We start from the raw sequence: 22,910 nt of genomic DNA on the forward strand, positions 1-22,910 counted from the left end.
GCGGTACGAGCTGCTGCCATCTTGGGTGGGGGAGGGGCACGAGGGAGAGGCTGGGGGGGGGGGTTGGGGGTCCTGGGTTGGGGGGGGGGGAGATGGGGATCCCCGAGGTGATGGGATTTGGGGGGGGGGTGTTTGGGACCCCTTAGGATACCATTGGGGGTGGGGGGGGTGATGGGGGGCGGTCCCCGAGGAGGGTGGGGGGATTTGGGGTCACGGGGAGGGGGGGGGAGCTCAGTCTTTCCCAGTGGCTGATGGGGGGGGGTCACCAAATTCCACCCCCATAACGGGGGGTCCCCGGGGCTGCGGGGGGGTCACGGGGCGGGATCCTTCTCGTCACTCTCGGGGTGAGCTTCCTTCCCCCCCCCGCTTCCTGTTGCTCCCCACCCCCCCCCCCCGGCCCGGAGCTTTTCCTCCCCCTCGTGTCTCGGCCTCCCCGATACGAGGCCCCCCCCGGAGCCGTCGTTGTGGCACCGGGAGGGGGAACCGATCCAGCTCCGGTGCGGTCTGGGCCGGGCCGGGCTGTACCGATACGGAACGTCCCGGGCCGCGGGGGTTGGCGGGGAGCCCGGCGCAATTGGGATGGAGGAGGAGGAGCTGCAGCGGCCCCACATCGTCCCATCCCCGTGTTCACATCTCCCCAAGTTCCCACATCCCCACGTCGCTGCATCCCCACATCCCGTGTCCGCAGGTCCCCACCTTCCCCCCTGCCCCAATGTCCCAACACATCCCATATCCCATATCCCACATCCCATATCCCATATCCCACATCCCATATCCCATATCCCACATCCCATATCCCACATCCCATATCCCACATCCCATATCCCACATCCCACATCCCATATCCCACATCCCATATCCCACATCCCATATCCCACATCCCCACGTCCCATATCCCACATCCCATGTCCCATATCCCATATCCCACATCCCATATCCCACATCCCATATCCCATATCCCACATCCCACATCCCATATCCCATATCCCACATCCCACATCCCATATCCTATATCCCATGTCCCATATCCCATATCCCACATCCCATATCCCACATCCCATATCCCACATCCCATATCCCATATCCCATATCCCACATCCCATATCCCATATCCCATATCCCACATCCCACATCCCATATCCCATATCCCATGTCCCATATCCCATATCCCACATCCCATATCCCACATCCTATATCCCACATCCCACATCCCATATCCCATATCCCATATCCCATATCCCACATCCCATATCCCATATCCTATATCCCACATCCCACATCCCACATCCCACGTCCCATATCCCATATCCCACATCCCATATCCCACATCCCATATCCCACATCCCATATCCCACATCCCATGTCCCATATCCCACATCCCATATCCCATATCCCACATCCCATATCCCACATCCCATATCCCATATCCCATATCCCTCCTCCGTATCCCCGCCCCGTGTCCCGCTGGTTCCGTCACGGGGGGAAACTGAGGCACAAAGTGGGGGGGGGTGGGGTTGGATTCTCCCTCCCGGTGCTGCATCGCCGCCCGAAGCCGGTAGGGGACGCCGCTGTTCCCCCCCCACCCGGGGCAGATAAAGGCGGCGGCGGCGGCGGCGGGGACGGCAGAGCGGTACCGGCAGCACCGGGGCAGCACCGGGAGGGACGGCGGGGCCTGGGGGGGACATGGCGCGGCGGCTGCTGCTGTGCTGTGCTGCCCTGCTGGCGGCAGGTACCGGGCACGGACACCGGGCAGCTCCGGGTGGGCGCTGGGGTGGCTGGGGGGCACTGGGCGGTGTGGGAGGGGTCCGTGGGGTCTGCCTGGCCCCAGGGGGGGGCTCTGCCGTGTTGTGATGCTGGGTGGGTGCTCGGGTAGAGCGGGGGGATGTGGGGCAGGGCTCTCTCGGGGCACGCAGCTGCTATGGGGCTGGAGGCCACGTCCCCCCCCCCACCCCTTGCTGCCCATCCTTAGGGGGAGGTACTCGTGGTCGTGGGGGGGTCCAACGGGATCCGTCTGTGGGGCCACCCCCGTGTCCCGCTGTATGTGCTCGGTGCCCCCTGGGCAGGGCAGGAGCTGCTCCTCCTGTTGTGCAAACAGCAGCAGGGCGATAAGGGCGCTCCTGGCACAGCCCTGCGCTGCACAGGGTGTGTGTGTGCAACCCGGCCCGGCACGGCACGGCACGGCACGGCCCCATGGATGGGGCACGGCATCACCCCAACACTGCGGAGCCCAACGGTGTCTCCTGCCCCTCTGAGAGCTGCATTTGGGGCTGGGGGTGGTTGGGGGGGGCATTGTGCCCTCTGTGCATGGCAAAAGCACCTGCAGAATGAACAGGGGGGGTGCTGTGATCCCCCTGGGCTCTGCCCCATCCCTGCTCTCTCCTTAGGGTCAGTCCATGGCCAACAAGCACCAACAGCACAGCACCAGCCCGGCTCGTCCATAGGTGTCACCACGTGGATGAGTGAGGTGCCTTCACTCAGCTCAGGAGCAGCCGAAGCACAGATATTGCCACGGGACAGAGAGAGCTCAGCTCTGTCTGCATCTCACAGCACTGCAACGGGAGCTGCAACTGCGACCCCAAGCACTGCAGCAGCTGAACCTCCATCCAGCCCTACAGGAGCACCATCACCCTCCAGCCCTATAGGATCACCATCTCCATCCAGCCCTATAGGATCACCATCTCCATCCAGCCCTACAGGAGCACCATCACCCTCCAGCTCTATAGGATCACCATCTCCATCCAGCCCTATAGGATCACCATCTCCATCCAGCCCTATAGGATCACCATCTCCATCCAGCCCTACAGGAGCACCATCACCCTCCAGCTCTATAGGATCACCATCTCCATCCAGCCCTACAGAAGCACCATTTCCATCCAGCCCTGTAGGATCACCATCTCCATCCATCCCTATAGGATCACCATCACCCTCCAGCTCTATAGGATCACCATCACCCTCCAGCCCTATAGGATCACCATCACCCTCCAGCCCTATAGGATCACCATCACCCTCCAGCCCTGCAGCATCACCATCTCTTCCCATGACATCAGACTCACCACCTCTGACCACAGCCCCATCCAACCCCCCCACCACATCGGCTCCATCTGACCTGACCACCGTACCCAACTATCCGTGGTCCTCAGGCAGAGCATCAGCCCCGTCCTCTCCTGGGCAGCCCACCCCCACTCCCATCTCTGCTGTGCCCCCTGCCAGCCCCACTCCTGGCACTGCCTCAGCTCTCAGCTCCAGCACTGTGCGGCAGCTCGATGCTGGCAGCCTGGGTGAGCCCATGGGGTGGGATTTGGGAGGGCTTTGCAGTGCTGCTGTCCCTTCCCATGCTGTGCATTGGGACTGGATGTGCTCAGGTGTCACTGGGTGCTGCCATGTATCCCTGTTCCCATAGGAATCCCCATGTTCCCATGGTCTGGGGGCTGTGGGTCCCAAAGGGAGGAGGCTTCTATCCCCTTAGACCACCCAAAATCTCTCCCCATCCACTTCAATGGGGTATTTCATGCTCCCCCTTCCTTTCTGGGCTGGCAGTAGGAGGGAGGTGATGTGGGCACCGCTGTGTAACGGGGTGTCCCCTCTCACCTCACAGCACAGCCCAGCTCCAAACCCAACCCGGGCCTGGTGGTGGTCGTCAGCCTGTTCGTGGTGGTGCTGGTGGGGGCCGTGGCCATGCTGCTGGTGCGGCTGTGCCGCTGCGGGAAGCCCCAATTCCAACGGCTGGACGAGGTGCCCATGGTGTGTGTGGGGCTGGGGGGCGGTGTGGGGCAGCGGTGGGGTCCGTGTCTCACCCCATTCTCTCTCCTTCCATAGGGCAAAGTGTCAGAGGAGTCCCCCTTCGCCCGTCACCCCCCCAGGTGACCCCGCTGTGCCGAATAAAGACGCTGCAGCCCTGGCTTTGGTTTCCCATCTGCGCTGCACCCCCGTGGGTGTCACATCCTCGGGGAGGGGGAAACCTGCTTTGGGGTCGGGGTTGGGATGGAGGATGCACGGATGGAGGAGGAGCGTGGAGCGTTGGGGGCTGCACGGTGCTTCATCCCCCCCCCAGCGGGGTGGGCTGGAGGGAGGGCGCGAGCGGGCAGGCACGCACATCGCCTTCCTTCTGCTCGGCTGCACTCGGCCGAGGCTGCGGCGCGATCCGGTAACGGGGATGGGTGTGGGGCTGGGGGTGATGTGGGGCAGCCATCCCCGACGTGGAGATGGGGATGGGGGGGGGGGAAGCTCAGCACTGGGTCAATGGGGAGGGGCGTGTCGGTGGCACCTGGGGAGATCCCGGGGGCTGCTCCGGTTTTCTGGAGCTTTGGGGATGGGGATTTAGGGCCTGACGGTGCTCCGGGATGAGGCGCGTGGCCTCGGGTCCCCGTCCCTTGTTGACGGCCGTGAGCCGATGTCGGGGGGCTCCGGGGTGGGGGGATGGGAGGGGGGAGGTCCGGTGCTTCTCTGAGCCCTGAGATGCCGCGCTGAGCCCCGTCAATAGCGGCAGGGTGGAAATGTAAACGGCCCCTCCGCTCCCCCCGCCCCAACGGGGGGTGACCTGAGCCCCCGCTCATCCCCCACCCCCAATTCCTTGCAGCCACGATGCGACGGAGCCGCACAGCGCTGCCCTTCCTGAGCGCGGAGGTGAGACCGGGCACCGGGAGGGGGCACTGGGGGAGCAGCGGGGGATGCATTGGGGGATACCGGGGGAGCACCGGGGAGGCTGAGGGGGGATCCCCGGTGGGGGCGTCCCAGCACGACGCCTCGGGGCAGCAATCAACGTGCCGATGGCGCTCGGAGTTAATTATCCCCATAATGGGCTGTTAATTATTATTCGCCTCTGCGTAATTGCGCGTTGGCTCCGGGGGATTTTCCAGCGGGATCCCGGGAGGGCGGGGGGGCTCACGGAGATGCTGGGACATCCCCCCCCCTGTCTCTTGGGAACGTGTCCCCCCCTCATTTCGAGGTACCCGGGGGGGCTCTGAACACCGGGACCCTCAGCGCCCCCCGCCCGCTCTCCCCGTATCCCCCTCAGCGCTGCCGCGATGCCGCCGAGGCCGCCCCGTCGGGGTCACTGCCGGGCGCCGTCCGCCGCCGCTTCTCCGGGACTCCGCTGCTGCCTCCGCTCGGCTGCCGGGGGGGCCCCGAACCCGAGAGCTCCCGCGTGGTGTTCACCATCGAGGAGAGCGGCCCCAGCAGCGGTGACGAGGCCGATCCCCCCCGGTAAGCGAAGCCGGTGCGGGGCTGCCCAGAATTCAGGGAGGAACCGGAAGGTTCTGTTCAGCTCCGGGACGGGAGATGGGGGGGTACCGCCGTTATGGGGGGGGGGGGAACGGAACCGATTTCAGCACCGGGAAACGGACAGCGGCCCCGAGGGGGGGGACGAGTTGGTGGGCAGCGCCCGTCGCGTCCATGTCCCAGAGGTTCCCCCCCGGCACGTCCCGGCCCCGAGCTGACCTCATTCCTCGTTCCCTCCCCTGGCACCGCCGTGCCGTTATTTTGGGGCCGTTCCCGTCCCGAATCCGACCCGGCCCCGGCTCCTGTGTCACCCGCTGCTCCCCCCACCCCCCCCGGGCACGCACACGTGTCTCTTGGGGGTGGGGGGTGGTGAGGGGCGGGCAGTGCCGTCCTGGGCCCGAGGACTGGCTGTCCCGCTGTCCGGCCCAGCCCCGCTGTCCCATGGGCTCCCGGCTGCCAGGCGGGGACAGCTCTGTCCCCACCCCGCTGTCCCGATCTCCCCCCCCCCCCTGCACCCCGTGCCAGGCTGTCGCAACACCCCCCCGATGTCCCCATGCTCTCACCCAGCGGGTCCCCTCCGCCGCCCCCTTTGCCCGGTACCTCCGGGGGTCCCGAGGGTGCCGTCGTGCCGGGGGGGCCCTTCCTGGCTCCTCGCCACCCCCCGGATATTTTGGCCCTCGCCGCAGACAGCAGGTACCGCTGCGTCACCGGGTCAGGGGGCACCCGGCTCCCACGGCCAGGACAAGGCCATGCGTGTCCCTGGGGGTCCCACCCGGCTCCGTGTCCCCACATTGGGCAGCGAGGAGGAGCGTGGGGGGGACAAGGTTGGCTCTCACGGGTCTGTTGGTGACACTGTGCCGTGGTTGCTGTGTTAACCCGGGGTGCTCTGGCTCGGCCGTGTCCGTTGGTGACACCAATATCCCATATAAATATGGGATGCTCCGGGTTTGGCCCCATCCCTTGGTGGCAACGTGGCCCGTCCACACCGTGTGTCCAGACACTCCGGTCTCAGCTGTGTCCCTCGGTCACACCGTGTCCCTCGGTGACACCACGGCCGCTTCATCCACCTCGGCTGCTGCAGGCACAGCGCTGCCCCCACTATGTGCCCATCTGGCTCCATGCTCTGCCCTATAGGACACACGGGGCTCAGCCCGGCTCCGCTGCTCACACCCCACCGAGCATCCTCCCCCGACGGGCACAGCTGCCACCGAGGGGACGGGAGGGTGGCACCGGGCCGCGTGCCTGCAGGCCGTGCTCACGTGGAGCCGTCGGGGCGCCGGGGGGGGATGGAGGGAGGGGGTGAACCAGACAGTTGTTTAATTTCTCAGGCGCTGGTGGGAGGGGGATGGAAAGTTTCCCGGGGCCGCTGGGGGGAACGGCCGCTCATTTCCTGCTCCGCTCCGCTCCCATCCCCGTGGGTCCGGACCCCCCAGCGCTGCATTTCGGTGCCCTGAGTGCGGCCATGCTGCCGGCCCCGGGGGTGTCGTCGCCACTCGGGTCCCCGCGGGGGTCCCCCCGCAACTCCCCTGTGCTGTTCAGGAGGCTGAGGGTGAATCAGAGCATCCGCCTGCAGCGCCGCTTCACTGTGGCGCATCCCCTCGGGTAAGGGGGGGGGGCTGAGAGGGGTCCTGAGTGGATGGGGGGGGCAGTGGGGCGGTGGGGAATGGGGACGGGGTCAGCGTGGACGCCCTCGGTGCTGCGGCGTGTCCCGGTCAGTGGGGACGTGGGGCTTATTGGGGTCTTTGTGCTGGTGGGGCTGAGCTGGGGGGGGCAGCGGTGGCTGAGGACGGGTGTGCTCATAGCAGCGATGGGTGCAGTGGGGCAGCTGGGCTTTGTCTGCCCACAGTGGGGGCACGGCAGGCACAGCAGAGGGGCAGCAGGCGCTGACTCCCACCCTGGGGGGGCCGGGCACTGCAGGGAGCAGCAGTGTCCTCTCCAATGGTAACAGCACCTATTTATAGCGGCCCCCCCCGCCTTCCCCCACTGCCTGACACCGCGCAGCATGGAAAGTATTTCTGAGTTCGGCACCAGAGCTGCTGTCCCGGCTGTGCCCCCCCCCAGCCACGGTGCCCCCACCCCGGTGTGTGCCACAGCCATCGAGGGGGGGACGTGTGTGTCTGCTCCACATCTCGGTGACACCGTGCCCGGGTCGGGGCCGTCCCCAGGGCGGCGGAGGGGTCAGAAGTGTCTGAGCTGCACCGGAGGGGGAACAAACCCCCAATTGAGCCGCAGGGCTGGAGGAGCCACAATGCGGCTTTGTGTCCCCGTACCACTGGGGACGCGGGGCAGAGGACGGCAGCGGGGCCGGGGGATGCAGCCAGGCGGCCGCTGCCCGTCCCGGAGGCACTCCTGCATCGGGTAGGTCCGACGGTGCGGGGGGACGGGGACACCCGGCCCTATTCTTTCCCTGGAGCGGCTCATCCTCGTCCCCATGGCGGCACTGGGATGGGGCGGATGCCGGTGACCGTCGCCGTGTCCCCATGCGCAGCCGTTCCCATGACCCAGCTGCCATAGGGACAACACAGGGCCACCATCCCTGTCCCCGTGCCTCTCGTCCCCCGTGGGCTGCACGGCTCTGGATGGCACCGCCCCACCGCGTCCCCAGGGCCCGGCGCTTGGCTTCCCCCGTGCTTTCTGTCCTTCGATGTCCCCTGGCTCCGTGCCCCGGACGGGTCCCCTGTGGGACGCAGCGCTTCGGGCTACGGCTGATGGAGGCTTTCGAGGACTCGCAGAGGCCGGGGACGATGGGATGAGGGGTGATGGTGACATGGGACGGCTCACCTCCAGCCCTGGCTGTGAATGGGGACAGCAGCGATGTCCCGGTGCCCCCGCTGATACCAGCCCCGTCTCCTGTCCCTACAGCTTTGACCTGGAGAATGGCCCCCCAGGCAGGGGCCCGCTGGAGCCGCAGTGCAGCCCGGGCGCAGGGCTGGTTCTGCAGGGCGCCTTCACCCACAGCCAGCGCCGCGAGTCGTTCCTCTACCGCTCCGACAGCGATTACGACCTGTCCCCCAAGGGCATGTCCCGCAACTCCTCCATCGCCAGCGACCTGTGAGTCAGCCCCGACCCTCTGCCCCACACCCCCATCCCGACCCCCCCCCTCACCCTCTCTTTGCTCCCCACAGACACGGGGAAGACCTGATCGTCACCCCCTTCGCCCAGGTGAGGCTGCGTGGCAAAGAGGGGACGCGTCCCCACGTCCCCCCATCCCCAGCTCTATGGGGAGGGTCGGGGTCGCTCAGCCCATCCCCAGCCCCTCTTGCACCCCCCAGGTCCTGGCCAGCCTGCGCACCGTGCGCACCAACGTGATGGTGCTGCTGCACCTCCAGGAGCGTGTGGGCACCAAGTGAGTGTGTGTGGGGGGTCGGGATGGGTGGGTGGGGGGCACGGGGTGGTGCTGAGCTCTGTGCATTCTGCAGGCGGGCATCGAGCAGCAGCAGCCTCCCATCTGCCAGCAGGGCCGGTCTGTCTGGTGAGTGTCCCTATGGGGGACTGACAGGGGGCTGAGGGGGGGGGAGGGCTGGTTTTGCCCTTTGGGATCCATGTCGGGTTTTCGGCGGCTCCATCCTCCCATCGCACAGCGGTGCTGGTGGTGGAACGGCTCCCGTTGACGTCAGACCTTCCATTAATAAACCCCGGGCGGTGCGTGGGGCCCCGCGAGATCCCCGGGCCGCGTGTCACCTCGGGGCGATGCGTGGGGACAGCGTGACACCATGTTGTGCAGCGGGGGCAGCACGCCCGGCTGCAGCGCCTGCTCAGCACCATTCCCCATCCCCATCCCATCACCGCCCCATGGGGATGTGAGCATCCCTCGGTGGGGATGGAGGGGCCGGGCCCCCACTCGTGTCCCCGTGCCCAGCCGTGACACCACGCTGCCCTATAGCAGAGGATGCTCAGCAGAAGCTGTCGCTGGAGACCCTGGAGGAGCTGGACTGGTGCCTGGAGCAGCTGGAGACGCTGCAGACCCGGCATTCGGTCGGCGAGATGGCGTCCAACAAGGTGGGGACCCCCTCCATAGGGGCGCTCACCCCATAGGGGAGCAGGGGCTGCCCCACACGCCACTCACCCCCATCTGCACCACCCTCAGTTTAAGCGGATGCTGAGCCGGGAGCTCTCCCACCTCTCGGAGAGCGGCCGCTCGGGGAACCAGGTGTCTGAATACATCTCCAGCACCTTCCTGGGTGAGTGCATGGGGGGGGCAGGGCCTCTGAGCCCCTCTGTATCTCAGGGCCCTGCAGTGCTGAGCCCCACGGGGTCGGTGGGGCAGCAGCATTCACCTTTTGCAAGGCTTTCCTTGGGAGCTGCCCCAGGACTGGTGGCTTTGGGGGTGGCTGCTGCTCGGTGCTGCTGTGTGGGTTGGCAGCTGGCACCGGGCTGCTCCTGCATGGGGGATCCCAGGGGACAGCCCCACGGTGGGTGGGTGGGTGGGGGGAGCTCCCGGCGCCCCCCCGGCAGCCCGCAGTTTCTATGGCATCGCGGTGCTCTCCAGCTGACGTCAGCCATTGGGGGGGTTTCTGTGCTCCCCCCTCCCCACCGCGGCTGTGCAGACAAGCAGCACGAGGTGGAGATTCCCCCAGCGCTGCACAAGGAGAAGGACAGGGAGCGCAGGAAGCGGCCGATGTCGCAGATCAGCGGCGTGAGGAAGCCGGCCCACTGCCCCCGCCTGGCCGCCATCCCTCGCTTCGGGGTCCGCACGGAGCAGGAGGGGCTGCTGGCCAAGGTGAGCCCCCACCCAGCATTGGTCCATCCCGTGTTGGGGTCCCGGCCCTCACTGCACCCCATCCCTTGGTCCTCAGGAGCTGCAGGACACCAACAAGTGGGGTCTCAACATCTTCAAAGTGGCCGAATACTCAGGAAACCGCCCGCTGACGGTCCTCATGTACAGCATCTTCCAGGTGAGCTCCATGTTGGGGGGCTGCCCCCCCTGCAGCCCTGCACCCTGCTGGGGATAAACCCCCCCTCAATGATTCTCCTATAGGAGCGTGACCTGATGAAGACGTTCCGCATCCCCGCTGACACCTTCCTCACCTACATGCTGACCCTGGAGGACCATTACCGCGCCGACGTGGCGTATCACAACAACATCCACGCTGCTGATGTGGCTCAGTCCACCCACGTGCTGCTCTCCACGCCGGCTCTGGAGGTGAGCCCTGCTCCCTCGGGGCCACCAAATACATCCACTGTGCCTTTGACCTCCTGTCCTTCCAGGCTGTATTCACCGACCTGGAGATCATGGCAGCCATCTTCGCCAGCGCCATCCATGATGTTGACCACCCCGGTGTCTCCAATCAGTTCCTCATTAATACCAGTGAGCTGTGGGGGGTGTGGGGTGGTGGGGCTGTATGCGTGGGGTCACTGTGGTGTGACTAATGCCGTCCCATAGACTCAGAGCTGGCGCTGATGTACAACGATGCTTCGGTGCTGGAGAACCATCACTTGGCTGTGGGCTTCAAGCTGCTGCAGGAGGAGAACTGTGACATCTTCCAGAACCTGAGCAAGAAGCAGAGGCAGTCACTCCGTAAGATGGCCATCGATATGGTGAGCTGCATGTGTGGGGTGTGGGGCTGTGGGGGGGATGGGGTCAGGCTGATCCCCCTTACCCTTCATACCCTGCCCAGGTGTTGGCCACCGACATGTCCAAGCACATGAACCTGCTGGCAGACCTGAAGACCATGGTGGAGACCAAGAAGGTGACCAGCCTGGGGGTGCTGCTGCTGGATAACTACTCCGACAGGATCCAGGTGGGCACGGGGTCATGGGGAGGAGTGCTCCTATAGCCCATAGCACTGAGCCTGGCTGTGCAATGTCCCTTGGGTGCCACCACCACCGAGGGGATGCCTGGTGGATGAGAGCTGTGGGGTGAGCAGCACGGTGCCCATGTAGGTCCTGCAGAACATGGTGCACTGCGCCGACCTCAGCAACCCCACCAAACCATTGGAGCTGTACCGGCAATGGACCGACCGCATCATGGCCGAGTTCTTCCATCAGGGTGACAGGGAACGTGAGAAGGGGATGGAGATCAGCCCCATGTGTGATAAACACACTGCCTCCGTGGAGAAATCCCAGGTGGGGGCACGGTGTGGGGCTGGGGATGAGGGGCACAGCAGGGGCTGAGCTCTCCCTTCCTTCCTACAGGTGGGATTCATCGACTTCATCGCCCACCCTCTATGGGAGACCTGGGCCGACCTGGTGCACCCTGATGCCCAAGAGATTCTGGATACACTGGAGGACAACAGGGAGTGGTACCAGAGCATGATCCCACGCAGCCCCTCCCCACCACCCCAGGTGGGGTCTGAGGAGCCCCCCACAGCCCCCAGCAAGTCCCAGTTTGAGATGACACTGGAGGAAGAGGTGGGAGGGTCGGACACGGAGGGACCCGAGAGCCCTTTGGAGGAGGACAACAGCGGCTCCAAAGCATCGGCTACGGATGATTCGGAGTCGGCCGACACTGAACGTTTGTCACCTGGCTCCGGGGATGTGGACAACAGGAGAGTGTTGGAGGGGACAGTGCCAAAGGACAGGGCTGGTGGTGGGTGCACAGCGCCGGACCCCGAGAGCCACAGGGAGCTGTGCCTGGACACGGAGGGCAATGTCACATTCCTGCCCCTGGGCACGTAGCAGCCTGGCTGGAGGGTCCCATCGATGCTCTGGGGATGTGGGACTGGGCACTGCCCCACTGATGGCCGTGGGCAGGTCCTGATGGCAATGAGGATGTTGCTCACCCCCTCCCCTGCTTCCACCCGGCATCCAGCTGCTGGGAAAGGTCCCTGTGACCACAAACAGGGCTCGAAGATGCTGCTCCTGCCCCATCCCAGCCCTGGGCACGCTGTACCCCGCAGCACAGTGCAGCCAAAAGCCTTTTGGTGTCACATTGGCACACAGCATTCGCTGTCCTGGCACGGCAGCACGGGTCGGAGGTGTATTTATTTAGGGACGGATTCACTTTTTAAAGCCTTTTTGTAGCTCACCAGCCTCACCCGGACAAAGCACAGCAGGAGCTGCTCCGATCACTCTCACTGCAGTGAGAAGGGTTTCTTCCTTCACCCTCCAGATATTAAACCTGGTTTGTTTCTCCCCCCCTTCCCCGAACGGACCGTGCTCCTCTCGTGGGTCCTACGGGCACCGTGCGGGGGTCGCGATGCGTTCGGTGGCCCCGAGACCCCGCTGGGAGCTCGGAGGGTCGCGTTGTGAGTTCGAACAAAGCCGAATTCCTGCCTGGAAATGTGGCTCCGTCACACATGCAAACACAGCCCACGAAGGTAAATATTTAATCGCCGGCTTGGCGCGGCTCGGAGCTCGCTCTGCTCTTCCGCATCGCTCCCGGGGGTGACGGTTCGGTAAACACGGCCCCACCCGCAGCACCGCCCCGGCAGACCCCTCCCTTCACCCTATAGCAACTGAGGGTCTCCACGATCCCCTAGCCCCGCACTGCCACCCCATGGAGGATATGGGGGGGGCTGCCTTCCCTAAACCCCCTGGGAGGGGGAAAACAGCCGGATCCCAGCACCGGGCTGCGGGTGGTGGGTGCCCCACGGGTGCGGGGGGGCTGCGGGGCGGGTGGCCCGACCCTTTGGGGGGAGGGGGCAGTGTTGGGTGCTGCCCGCAGTGTTGGGTGCTCCATAGAGGGAACGGGGTGATGCTGCGGGTTGTGGGTGCGGGAGGCCGTGCCTGGAGGTGTGGGGTGGGGTGCGGGGCTGCACTCGGGCCCTATGGGTGGTCGTATGGATGGTCGTATGGATGGCCCTATAGATGGCCCTAAGGATGGCCCTAAGGATGGCCCTATGGATGATCCTATGGATGGTCCTATGGATGGTCCTATGGATGGTCCTAAGGTGGCCCTATGGATGGTCCTATGGATGGCCCTATGGATGGCTCTGTGGATGGCCCTATAGATGGCCCTATGGATGGCCCTATGGATGGCCCTATGGATGGCCCTATAGATGGCCCTATGGATGGTCCTATGGATGGTCCTATAGATGGCCCTATGGATGGCCCTACAGATGGCCCTATAGATGGTCCTATGGATGGTCCTATAGATGGCCCTATGGATGGTCCTATAGATGGCCCTATAGATGGTCCTGATGCCTTATGCCCCGTGCTGAGCCCCGCCATCTGCCGCGGCCTAATCCTCCCCGAGCTCAGCCCGCAGCGAGGCCGCTGGAGGACGCGGGGTGCGGGGCGGGACACGGCCGCCCACCTGCAGCCGGAGTCACCTGGGGGTGCGGGGTGACCCAGAGCGCTGGGTTTATGGGGCCCCATATGTGACATGTGGGGGGGGCGCTGCGGGGCTGCCCTGCCCCCCCCCCCCCCCCCGCACCGCGTCCGGCCGCTCCCGCATCACCAGCGCCGCGCCCGGAGAGGGGGCGTGTCCCTCATTAACCCCGCCCCCTTTCTCCCTTCCTGCCAATCATCTCCCTCTTTCCACCAATCAGCTCTCCCCTTTGAGCCCTTCTGCTGACGTCAGCTCTTCATCTGCATATCTCGCCCCGCCCCCCTTCATACGTCACCGTGCTCTGCAACCGCCGGGGCGGCGCGCGCCGCTGCTGCAGTCGCTGCGGGGAGTGCGGGGAGGAGGTGAGCGACCCCCCCCAATAACAACCCCCCCATTATAACCCCCCCATTATAACCCCCCCATAACAACCCCCCCCCATAACGACCCCCCCATAACGACCCCCCCATCACACCGCCGGGACCCCCAGCAACGGGGGAGGGCGGCCATTGCAGCTGCAGTGGGGGGAGGTGGGAGGGGGGGGGGGCTGGGAGCTGCGGGGGGGTCCGCAGAGCTGGGGGGGGGGGTCGGGTTGGGGCTGTGGGGGCAGCGAGGGGGCTCCGAACCCACGCCCCCCCCCCCTTCTATCAACGACATCACCTCTGCCCCCCCCTTTTGTCCACCCCCCATTTGCCCCCCCCAATTTGCCCCCCTCCCCCATTTGCCCCCCCGCCGTTCACTGCTTTACCCCCCCCCCGGTGCAGCCCCCACCGTGCGAGCTGTTGCGGGGGCACGGCTGCAGGTGCCATTTTGCAGAGGAACTGCGGGAGCGGCTGCAATGCATGCAATGAATCCTGCAATGCACCCTGCAATGCATGCAATGAATCCTGCAATGCATCCTGCAACGCGTCCTGCAGTGCATTCAATGCATCCTGCAAAGCTCCGGGCCCGGCTCCGTGTTGCAGTAATGGGGCGATGCAGCCGGTGGTGCTGACAGCAGCATTAGGGGCGATGCTCAGGGCAATGGGGGCTGCAGTCAGGGCAGCTCATCTTGCATTGCTTGCAGCAGCCATTGGGGTGATGCAGCTGGCAGCAATGGGGGCAGTGCAGCATTGCAACCAGCATTGCATCCAGCATTGCATCCAGCATTGCAACCATCTGCAGCCATGGTGGCTGTGGGGTGGCAGCAGGGCAGTGCAGCACTGTGCTGTCCCCATCCACGCAGCAGCACATCCCGGTTCCACCCGGGGCTGCTGTCCCCATCGTTTGCCCATCATCCCCCCCCCCTTTGCAGATGGCGTCCGCTACAGACTCCCGCTATGGGCAGAAGGAATCCTCGGATCAGAACTTCGATTACATGTTCAAAATCCTCATCATCGGTAACAGCAGCGTCGGGAAAACATCGTTCCTATTCCGGTACGCCGATGATTCCTTCACACCTGCCTTTGTCAGCACTGTCGGCATCGACTTCAAGGTCAAAACCATCTACAGGAATGATAAACGCATCAAACTGCAGATCTGGGTGAGTGCTGGGGGTCAGCAGTGGGGTTGGGGTCAGCAGTGGGGTCTGGGTTAAGGTTAGGGTTAGGGTTAAGGTTAGGGTTAGGGTTAGGGTTAGGGTTAGGGTTAAGGATAGGGTTAGGGTTAAGGATAGGGTTAGGGTTAAGGTTAGGGTTAGGGTTAAGGTTAGGGTTAGGGTTAGGGTTAGGGTTAGGGTTAAGGATAGGGTTAGGGTTAGGGTTAAGGTTAGGGTTAGGGTTAGGGTTAAGGTTAGGGTTAGGGTTAAGGTTAGGGTTAGGGTTAGGGTTAGGGTTAGGGTTAGGGTTAAGGATAGGGTTAGGGTTAAGGTTAGGGTTAGGGTTAGGGTTAGGGTTAGGGTTAGGGTTAAGGATAGGGTTAGGGTTAGGGTTAAGGTTAGGGTTAGGGTTAGGGTTAAGGTTAGGGTTAGGGTTAAGGTTAGGGTTAGGGTTAGGGTTAGGGTTAGGGTTAAGGATAGGGTTAGGGTTAAGGTTAGGGTTAGGGTTAGGGTTAGGGTTAGGGTTAAGGTTAGGGTTAGGGTTAGGGTTATGGTTAGGGTTAAGGTTAGGGTTAGGGTTAGGGTTAGGTTAGGGTTAGGGTTAGGGTTAAGGTTAGGGTTAAGGTTAGGGTTAGGGTTAGGGTTAGGGTTAGGGTTAGGGTTAAGGTTAGGGTTAGGGTTAAGGTTAGGGTTATGGTTATGGTTAGGGTTAGGGTTAGGGTTAGGGTTAGGGTTAGGGTTAAGGTTATGGTTAGGGTTAAGGTTAGGGTTAGGGTTAGGGTTAAGGTTAGGGTTAGGGTTAGGGTTAAGGTTAGGGTTAGGGTTAGGGTTAAGGTTAGGGTTAGGGTTAGGGTTAGGGTTAGGGTTAGGGTTAGGGTTAGGGTTAGGGTTAGGGTTAGGGTTAGGGTTAGGGTTAGGGTTAGGGTTAGGGTTAGGGTTAGGGTTAGGGTTAGGGTTAGGGTTAAGGTTAGGGTTAGGGTTAGGGTTATGATGCTGGGGGCTGTGGGGCTGTCCATCTGGATGCTGTTATCAGCTCAGTGCTGCATTCTGTGCCCTTGGCCATTATAGGAAGCAATGCTGTGCATGGAGCCCATCAGCTGGGCAGCAGTTTGGTGTCAGCTGCACAGCACACAGAATGACCCCCATGCAGTTTGTTCCGTGCATTGCAGCTCTGCTGGCAGCCTGGCAGTGCTGCTCACCTCTGTTCTGTGTGCTGTGCTTTGCCCTGGCTTTATATGCAGGCAGGAGCTGGGTTCTGGCTGCATGGCAGCCCTGCTCACACCCAATTGCTCTGCACTGTGCCCCCCTGACTGTTGTGCCCCCCCCAGGACACAGCAGGGCAGGAGCGGTACCGCACCATCACTACAGCGTATTACCGCGGGGCCATGGGCTTCATCCTGATGTACGACATCACCAACGAGGAGTCCTTCAATGCCGTGCAGGATTGGTGAGAGCTGCCCCCAATGCATCTAATGGGCACAGAGCCCACCCCCCTCCCACCCTATTACCCCCAGTAATCACTTCTGACCCTTTTTGTTCCATAAAGGTCCACCCAAATCAAGACGTACTCATGGGACAACGCGCAGGTGCTGCTGGTGGGGAATAAATGTGACATGGAGGATGAACGTGTGGTGTCAGCTGAGAAGGGCCGGCAGCTCGCTGAGCACCTGGGTGAGTGTGGGGGGGTCTCGGTGTCAGCTCTACCCCCCCCCCCCCATACAGTCAGATGTGGGGCACAGTGCCCCAGTGAGAGCGCGGGTTCAACCCCCTGCTGGTAATTGTGACCCACAATTGAGCTGCAGCCCCCAGTTGGGTCACACTTTGACAGCACCCCACGGCCACACTGCTGGGTGCTGGGTGGGAGCAGTGGCTGTTTAACCCCATGTAAGCTGACAGGGGGGTCCCATCACCAGGAGGTCCCTGCACCAACCCCCCCCTCCATATTCCAACCCCTCCCCATCTCCAGGCTTCGAGTTCTTCGAGGCCAGCGCCAAGGACAACATCAACGTCAAGCAGACCTTCGAGAGGTTGGTGGACATCATCTGTGAGAAGATGTCTGAGTCTCTGGATGCAGCCGACCCCGCCGTCACCGGCGCCAAGCAGGGCCCGCAGCTGTCGGACCAGCAGGCCCCCCCCCACCAGGACTGCGCCTGCTAGGACCCCCCCCTATTGTAACCTCCCCCTCCCCTCGCCTCCCCCTATTTTCCCCTTGGGGGGGGGGCACTTTGCTGCTGATACCTCGCAGGTAAAAAAGGGCCGCGGTCCCTCTCAGAGCCTGCCCTGCTCCCCCCCATCAATTAGGCTGAGCCCCCCCCCCCCCCCCCTATTTATTTTTTAAGCCTGGGATGGTAGGAGGAGAATCGCCCCCTTCTGCATTTCATCCATCACTGTCAGCCCAAATTGCTCCCCATAAATAACCATTGTGGCCGTTTTGCTCGCAGTCCCTGGGTTGATGGGGAGGGGGACGGGACCCCAACCCCCCCCCCCCCCGCTCCCATTCCTTACATAGGGTCCCAGCGGGGCCCTGGGGGCCATTCCCCCCCTCTTGTTTATTTGTACAAATAGCTGCTGATGGCTGCTCCCGCTGTCTTCCTCCTTGTACATAACAGACTCCTTGTAAATAGCCGTAGCTGTGTGCGTGAACCTGCTGTGCCGTGGCCGTGGTGATGCATTCCTTTGGTCCTTTCATTCCCTCTATCACCCCCCAACCCCTTCCCTCCACCCAAACTCAGTGTGGTTTCTCTTGCTTGTGAAATATCACTTTTCAAAGCTCTTATTTAAAGGTAAAGAACCAAACTCAACGGGGTTGTGGCTGCCCGGCACATCTCCTGTGTGCCCATATAGCAACGTGCTTCTGTGAGACTGTGAATACGTGGATATTGCTATAGCAATGACTGCCCTGGAGGTCTTGCATCCCCCCTATTTATTTCTCCTGGAGCTGTGTCTTTATTTTACAGGTTACCCTTCCCCCCCCCCTCCTCCCTGTGGTCCCATTTTCCCCCCTTTTACTCCCTATTTTTTGTGACGTTTACTTATGGAAGAGTTCCACTGTACTGTACAAATGTCCAAAGTGTCAAAAGAAAAAAAAAAAAGAAAGAGAGGACAATTTCCTAAAAAATCACTGTATTAAAAGAAATGTCGTGAAGAAATAAATCAATGCTGATCAGGAGGGGGCTCCCACTTCTTCCGGCAGGTGATTCCAAGCAGAAAGGATCTGTGCTATTGGGGGGGGGAGGCACTATTTGGGCCTTAGGAAATGGTTTGAGGCACATGGAGGTGGGAAAGAATAAGGCCTCAGGTTGGGGGTGGGCATTGCTTGGGGCCTGGGGGGGCTGAAACCCCAGTGTATGTATGTGGAGGAGGGGGGGGTTGCAGAAGGGGCTGTGGAATGAACCAAAATGCTGCTCCCCCACATTGGGATATACAGAAAGCAGCATCTTCACAAGCGGATTCAGCAGCTCCAACCCCTTCATTGCAATCAGCAGATGAGTTAATCAGCAGGATGGGTGCAGCTGTGGCTCCAGTGCTCGCTGCCAGGCCCTGCAATGAGCTCACAGCAGCAGGCAGGAGCTTCTAAAGCCATTTTGGTCTCTGGGAGCAGCCCATCACATCCCAGCACTGCGCTGCTTCTCTTCAGTGGGGGTTTGGTTGGGCTGCAAAATACACCAGAAATGGGGCTCGTGTGCTGCAAACTGTGCCATGTTCCATCCATATAGGGCTGCTGGGGTGGTGCTCACCCTGTGTTTGAGGTAGGAGAGGTAGGTGTCCCAGCCCAGCGTCACTATGTTGACATAAGCCACCCGGTACGTGGGTGGAACAAATTGGAAGTTGAAGAACTGTGCAGCCGGCCACACACACCAGTCAGCCTGTAGGAGGGTACAGGAGGGTATGGAGGGCAGTCAGCCTGTAGGAGGGTGTGGGGGGAGCTGGGGGTGTCAGCTGCTGGTCTGGGCACACACAGGGCCATGGAGACAAGCAGAGGGCTGTGTTTACCTTATAGAACTCCCAGAACTTCTCCGTCAGCTCCTGCCAGCTCTCCTCCAGGCTGTGGCCCTCCAACGTGCCCATACCTTTGGCACAGATGGTATCAGTGGGGTGGCTGAGGTTGGGTGTCACCCCTGTGCTGGGTGTCCCCACTCAGAACTCACCCAGGAAATACCAGACCCCCAAGATGGGTGACACCACCACCTGGTCAATGAGCACCTTCTTCAGCACCGTCCTCATCCCTCGTGCTGGGAAAGTGCTGTCCAACCACAGGTACCAGAAGTGCAACATGGGGCCCATGCTGCAGCCCACGGCAAACATACGTCCTGCAACGTGACACCCGCTGCATTATTGATGCTGCCCTGTAATAGGAGACAGCCCCAAACACAGGTAGGAACACACAGGGATCGCAGCCACCCACCTGTGCGTGCAGCCTGATGCTGGGCCCGGGGCTCACGGCGGAGCTGCCAGAACTGCTGCAGTGCATCACCAGCCGCCAGCAGCGTCCCACAGCTCAGCGTGTTGGTCAGCAGCAGCAGGCGGCCCCTGAACAGCGGCTGCAGCAGCCGCCAGCCCCGTGATAACATCCCGGGGGGGGCACAGCTGTCCTGCCAAGAGACGAGTAACTCATTCTGACAAGTAACTCAGTAACGCCCCCTCCCCGCTCTGAGCCCCCTACTCAACCTTTGTCCACTTAAAGTGCCCCCCCCCGGAGCCCCATTGGATACACTGTGCCCCCCCAAAGCACCTTATGTCCCCCACAAACCCCATGAGCCACAATGCCCCATGACCTCGTGCTATTAACACACCCCATGAGCCACGATGCCCCATGCCCGGCCCCACACGGACCCTGCGGCCCCCATCACCCCATATCCCCCCATGCCCACCCCCCATTACCACCCTATATCCCCCCCCATGCCCACCCCCCATTACCACCCCATATCCCCCCATGCCCACCCCCCATTACCACTCCATATCCCCCCCCATGCCCACCCCCCATTACCACCCCATATCCCCCCCCATACCCACCCCCCATTACCACCCCTTATGTCCCCCCATGCCCACCCCCCATTACCACCCCATATCCCCCCATGCCCACCCCCCCATTACCACCCCATATCCCCCCATGCCCACCCCCCATTACCACCCCATATCCCCCCATGCCCACCCCCCCACCATCACCCCGTCCCCCCCCATACCCACCCCCCATCACCCCACCCCTTATGTCCCCCCCCCGTTACCCTCATGCCCCCCCCTCCCCCATTTCCCCCTTTACATCCCCTCTCCGTTCCCCCCCCCCCCCCCCCCCCCTTACCGCCATGTTCCCGTACCCCCCCCCCCCACCCCCCTCTCACCACCGCCACCTGCGGAAGGAGGGACACCGTCACGTGTCGCGTCACTTCCGCTTCCGGTGGCCGCCATGACAGCTAGAGAGGCGGAAGTGCTCCGCAGGGCGGCGCCATGACTCAGGGTCGTGCCGAGTCCCCTCCGCAGCCCCCACACAACACTCCGGAGCCTCTTTATTTCTATAATGATTCTCTTTATTCCTCGCTCCACACCGCCTGCTTCCATTCCGGCCCTGCAGAACAGGCCTCAGCGCCTGCAAACAGCGCCGGGCTTCGGGCTCTCCGTGTCCTTGCAGGCCTCGGGTTTGTCCCCCTGTCACACAGCGGCCTCCATCCATCCCATCCCATAATATCCCATAATATCCCATCCCATCCCATCCCATAATATCCCATAATATCCCATCCCATCCCATAATATCCCATAATATCCCATAATATCCCATCCCATCCCATAATATCCCATCCCATCCCATAATATCCCATCCCATCCCATCCCATCCCATAATATCCCATCCCATAATATCCCATCCCATAATATCCCATCCCATCCCATCCCAATATCCCATCCCATCCCATAATATCCCATCCCATAATATCCCATCCATGCCATCCCATCCCATCCCATCCCATCCCATCCCATCCCATCCCATCCCATCCATCCCATCCCATAATATCCCATCCCCATCCCATCCCATAATATCACATCCCATCCATCCCATCCCATCCCATCCCATCCCATCCCATCCCATCCCATCCCATCCCATCCCATCCCATCCCATCCCCATCCCATCCCCATCCCATCCCATCCCCACCTGGTACAGCTGACACACCAGCCTCAGCAGTGAGCTCTGGGCCTGCGCCTGCAGCTCCTCCGTGTGCTTCTGCAAGGAAACATGGGGCTGCTCCTTATGGGGATGACCCCCACAGCCCCCCACCCTCCAAGCCCTGAGCCCCCCCCCGTACCCCATTGACGACAACCCAGGGGACGTATTGATGCGGTGGGTCCAGAGCATCGGTCAGTTGTGCGTTGCGGTGCATCAGGGCGGCCCCCAGCTCCCCCTGCACACAGGCAGTGATACGGCCGGCGTCCAGCTTTGGGGCGTACACCTGCAGGCACTGTGTGGTGGGACCATAGAGAGCCTTTAGGTTGGGAGGGACCTTCAAGGGCAGCTGTGGGGTGGGGAGGGGGCACAGTGTCATACAGCCTCCAGGTTCTCGGTGGCGGAGGAGCCCGACTCCATGCAGAAGATGATGGGAAAATAGGTGTTGAAGTCCTGGGCCTCGTGCATCAGGCAGGCCTGCGGGGTGGGGGGGATGTGAGTGTATCCCAACCCATCCCATGCGGATGGGGACAGGGATAGATGGGCTGTCTCACTTGCAGCATGTTGCCCAAACACTCCTCTGATCCGTGCTGGCACTGGAACTGCCACTTCCCAGAGACATTCTTCTCCTGCAGGATGATGCAGCGTGAGCACGGCTGGCAGCGTGTCCTCAGCAGAGACCTGCAGCTGCTCCTACCTGAGCGTTACCATACGGCACCAGGGTGATGTTCAGGACCCCGTCGGGCAGCAGCAGCCAGGTGCTGAAGAGCTGATGCGTCAGGAAGATCCGGCAGCCCTGGCACATGCTCTCATAGTACAGGCTCACCTGCACCGGAGCTGCTGTCGGGTGCGAGAGGTTGGCACAGTAGTTCTCTGCCTGTGAGTGGAAGGGTTTGGGGTCTGGGGGCTGCAGCTGCCTGTGGTTGCACAGCGTGGGGGGAAAGTTGCTGGGATGGGGCAGGACGGGGCCTTGCGTGCGCTGGGAGGGAAGTGAGAACCGCAGCGGGTTTGCTGCAGCTGCAGGATTGTGTGGGGCTGGGGCTGGGGCTTTCCACTGGGACTTCCACCTTGTATTCTGGGGAAAACCACAGCCAAAGGGGGCTGGAGCCGCCTGAGTGGGGGCACAGCTCCCACTGCTGGGTGGGCTGCAGCCCATCCTGTGCTGCTGGACCTGCCCTCAGCAATGCCACTGATTCATGGCAGGATGAGCTGTAAAGCTGTTTCATGCTGAAAAAGAAGTGACAGCGGAGCCCAGGGATGGGCCAGGGTCTGGCTGCAGCACAGTTCCTCCCCAGACATGGCAGGGAGCACCGCTGGATGTGGGACCTGAGCATCCCTGCAGCGCGTCAGAGCCAGCACACACAGCGGGCACCAGGTATGAGCAGTGTGTCTGCTGCAGCCCCACACCCCATACACACCCCCCACCCCGGCCTCGTACAGCACCATCTCTGTGCCCACGAATGGCACCAGCACCGGCCCCACGGCTCTGACCTGGCAAACAGCGGCGATCTCCCGTGAGCTGCACCAAAGGTGAGTTGGGTAGTCACAGCCGGGCAGGGCCAGCCCCAGCCCCAGCCCCACGGCCAGCAGGGCCAGCAGCACCGCAGGGGCCATGGGGACAGGACAGCAGGGTGGCTGAGAGCCAGCGCAGAGACGAGCCTGTCCCAGCTAGGGCTTTTAAAGCCCTGCTGCACCCGCCTGCGCACGCCCTTCCTGCCTGGCGCAACCGTCCTCCTCATGTGACACCGACGCCGCTGACTCATGTGGGGCCGTGGATGCCTCCAAACCATCCCTGATGTCCCCCCAATTCGTGCCAT

The 22,910-nt window shown here is 62.6% G+C and overlaps 4 protein-coding genes across 16 annotated transcripts; 2 read left to right on the plus strand and 2 right to left on the minus strand.

The window, feature by feature from the left end:
- Positions 1-1,539: 1,539 nt before the first annotated feature.
- On the plus strand, positions 1,540-12,306 carry PDE4C (phosphodiesterase 4C). Of its 8 annotated transcripts, XM_085517885.1 has the most exons (17): positions 4,046-4,144; positions 4,577-4,623; positions 5,015-5,202; positions 8,080-8,268; positions 8,343-8,379; positions 8,490-8,563; positions 8,637-8,689; positions 9,101-9,216; positions 9,305-9,398; positions 9,765-9,937; positions 10,014-10,112; positions 10,196-10,360; positions 10,426-10,525; positions 10,601-10,755; positions 10,836-10,958; positions 11,101-11,283; positions 11,353-12,306. In XM_085517885.1, exons 2-17 carry the CDS (start codon positions 4,582-4,584, stop codon positions 11,833-11,835), a joined length of 2,274 nt encoding a protein of 757 aa, XP_085374011.1. In that variant the 5' UTR covers positions 4,046-4,144; positions 4,577-4,581; the 3' UTR covers positions 11,836-12,306. The 8 variants fall into 8 exon arrangements, with proteins under 8 accessions (XP_085374013.1, XP_085374012.1, XP_085374014.1 ...); XM_015886751.3 differs by lacking the exons at positions 4,046-4,144; positions 4,577-4,623; positions 5,015-5,202 and adding an exon at positions 6,532-6,819 and having other exon boundaries at positions 9,104-9,216; XM_085517884.1 differs by lacking the exons at positions 4,046-4,144; positions 4,577-4,623; positions 5,015-5,202 and adding an exon at positions 6,533-6,819.
- Positions 12,307-13,715: 1,409 nt separating this feature from the next.
- On the plus strand, positions 13,716-18,111 carry RAB3A (RAB3A, member RAS oncogene family). The gene is made up of 5 exons (XM_015886738.3): positions 13,716-13,791; positions 14,721-14,948; positions 16,271-16,389; positions 16,489-16,613; positions 16,909-18,111. Exons 2-5 carry the CDS (start codon positions 14,721-14,723, stop codon positions 17,097-17,099), a joined length of 663 nt encoding a protein of 220 aa, XP_015742224.2. The 5' UTR covers positions 13,716-13,791; the 3' UTR covers positions 17,100-18,111.
- Positions 17,725-20,321, minus strand: MPV17L2 (MPV17 mitochondrial inner membrane protein like 2). Of its 6 annotated transcripts, none has more exons than XM_015886740.3 (6): positions 20,291-20,321; positions 19,348-19,534; positions 19,091-19,252; positions 18,936-19,012; positions 18,680-18,808; positions 17,725-18,595 (listed from the first exon to the last, which is right to left on the minus strand). In XM_015886740.3, exons 2-6 carry the CDS (start codon positions 19,511-19,513, stop codon positions 18,548-18,550), a joined length of 582 nt encoding a protein of 193 aa, XP_015742226.1. In that variant the 5' UTR covers positions 19,514-19,534; positions 20,291-20,321; the 3' UTR covers positions 17,725-18,547. The 6 variants fall into 6 exon arrangements, with proteins under 6 accessions (XP_015742226.1, XP_015742228.1, XP_085374032.1 ...); XM_015886742.2 differs by having other exon boundaries at positions 18,049-18,595; positions 19,348-19,529; XM_085517906.1 differs by having other exon boundaries at positions 18,049-18,595; positions 19,348-19,529; positions 20,282-20,321.
- A 124-nt stretch (positions 20,322-20,445) lies between these two features.
- On the minus strand, positions 20,446-22,742 carry IFI30 (IFI30 lysosomal thiol reductase). The gene is made up of 7 exons (XM_085517903.1): positions 22,585-22,742; positions 21,791-21,970; positions 21,648-21,722; positions 21,475-21,570; positions 21,236-21,388; positions 21,085-21,153; positions 20,446-20,585 (listed from the first exon to the last, which is right to left on the minus strand). Exons 1-7 carry the CDS (start codon positions 22,705-22,707, stop codon positions 20,520-20,522), a joined length of 762 nt encoding a protein of 253 aa, XP_085374029.1. The 5' UTR covers positions 22,708-22,742; the 3' UTR covers positions 20,446-20,519.
- Between the last annotated feature and the right edge of the window lie 168 nt (positions 22,743-22,910).

Source organism: Coturnix japonica, chromosome 16, assembly GCF_054131305.1.
Source record: "Coturnix japonica strain WE chromosome 16, WE-NBRP24, whole genome shotgun sequence".
Classification (NCBI taxonomy): domain Eukaryota; kingdom Metazoa; phylum Chordata; class Aves; order Galliformes; family Phasianidae; genus Coturnix; species Coturnix japonica.

Bases quoted from the DNA above. Each gene is read 5' to 3' on its own strand.
- PDE4C (XM_085517882.1), top strand. From the start codon at position 7,220: ATGGAAAGTATTTCTGAGTTCGGCACCAGAGCTGCTGTCCCGGCTGTG. The intron at 8,690-9,100 runs GTGAGTGTCCCT...GCTGCCCTATAG, and splicing joins CAGCAGGGCCGGTCTGTCTG to CAGAGGATGCTCAGCAGAAG. The intron at 9,399-9,764 runs GTGAGTGCATGG...GCGGCTGTGCAG, and splicing joins CATCTCCAGCACCTTCCTGG to ACAAGCAGCACGAGGTGGAG.
- RAB3A (XM_015886738.3), top strand. From the start codon at position 14,721: ATGGCGTCCGCTACAGACTCCCGCTATGGGCAGAAGGAATCCTCGGAT. The intron at 16,390-16,488 runs GTGAGAGCTGCC...TGTTCCATAAAG, and splicing joins TTCAATGCCGTGCAGGATTG to GTCCACCCAAATCAAGACGT. The intron at 16,614-16,908 runs GTGAGTGTGGGG...CCCCATCTCCAG, and splicing joins GCAGCTCGCTGAGCACCTGG to GCTTCGAGTTCTTCGAGGCC.
- MPV17L2 (XM_085517904.1), bottom strand. The intron at 19,013-19,090 runs GTGAGTTCTGAG...TCTGTGCCAAAG, and splicing joins GGGGGTCTGGTATTTCCTGG to GTATGGGCACGTTGGAGGGC. The intron at 18,809-18,935 runs GTAAACACAGCC...ACCCTCCTACAG, and splicing joins AGTTCTGGGAGTTCTATAAG to GCTGACTGGTGTGTGTGGCC.
- IFI30 (XM_085517903.1), bottom strand. From the start codon at position 22,707: ATGGCCCCTGCGGTGCTGCTGGCCCTGCTGGCCGTGGGGCTGGGGCTG. The intron at 21,571-21,647 runs GTGAGACAGCCC...CCCACCCCGCAG, and splicing joins GTTTGGGCAACATGCTGCAA to GCCTGCCTGATGCACGAGGC. The intron at 21,389-21,474 runs GTATGACACTGT...CCCACCACACAG, and splicing joins CCACCGAGAACCTGGAGGCT to TGCCTGCAGGTGTACGCCCC.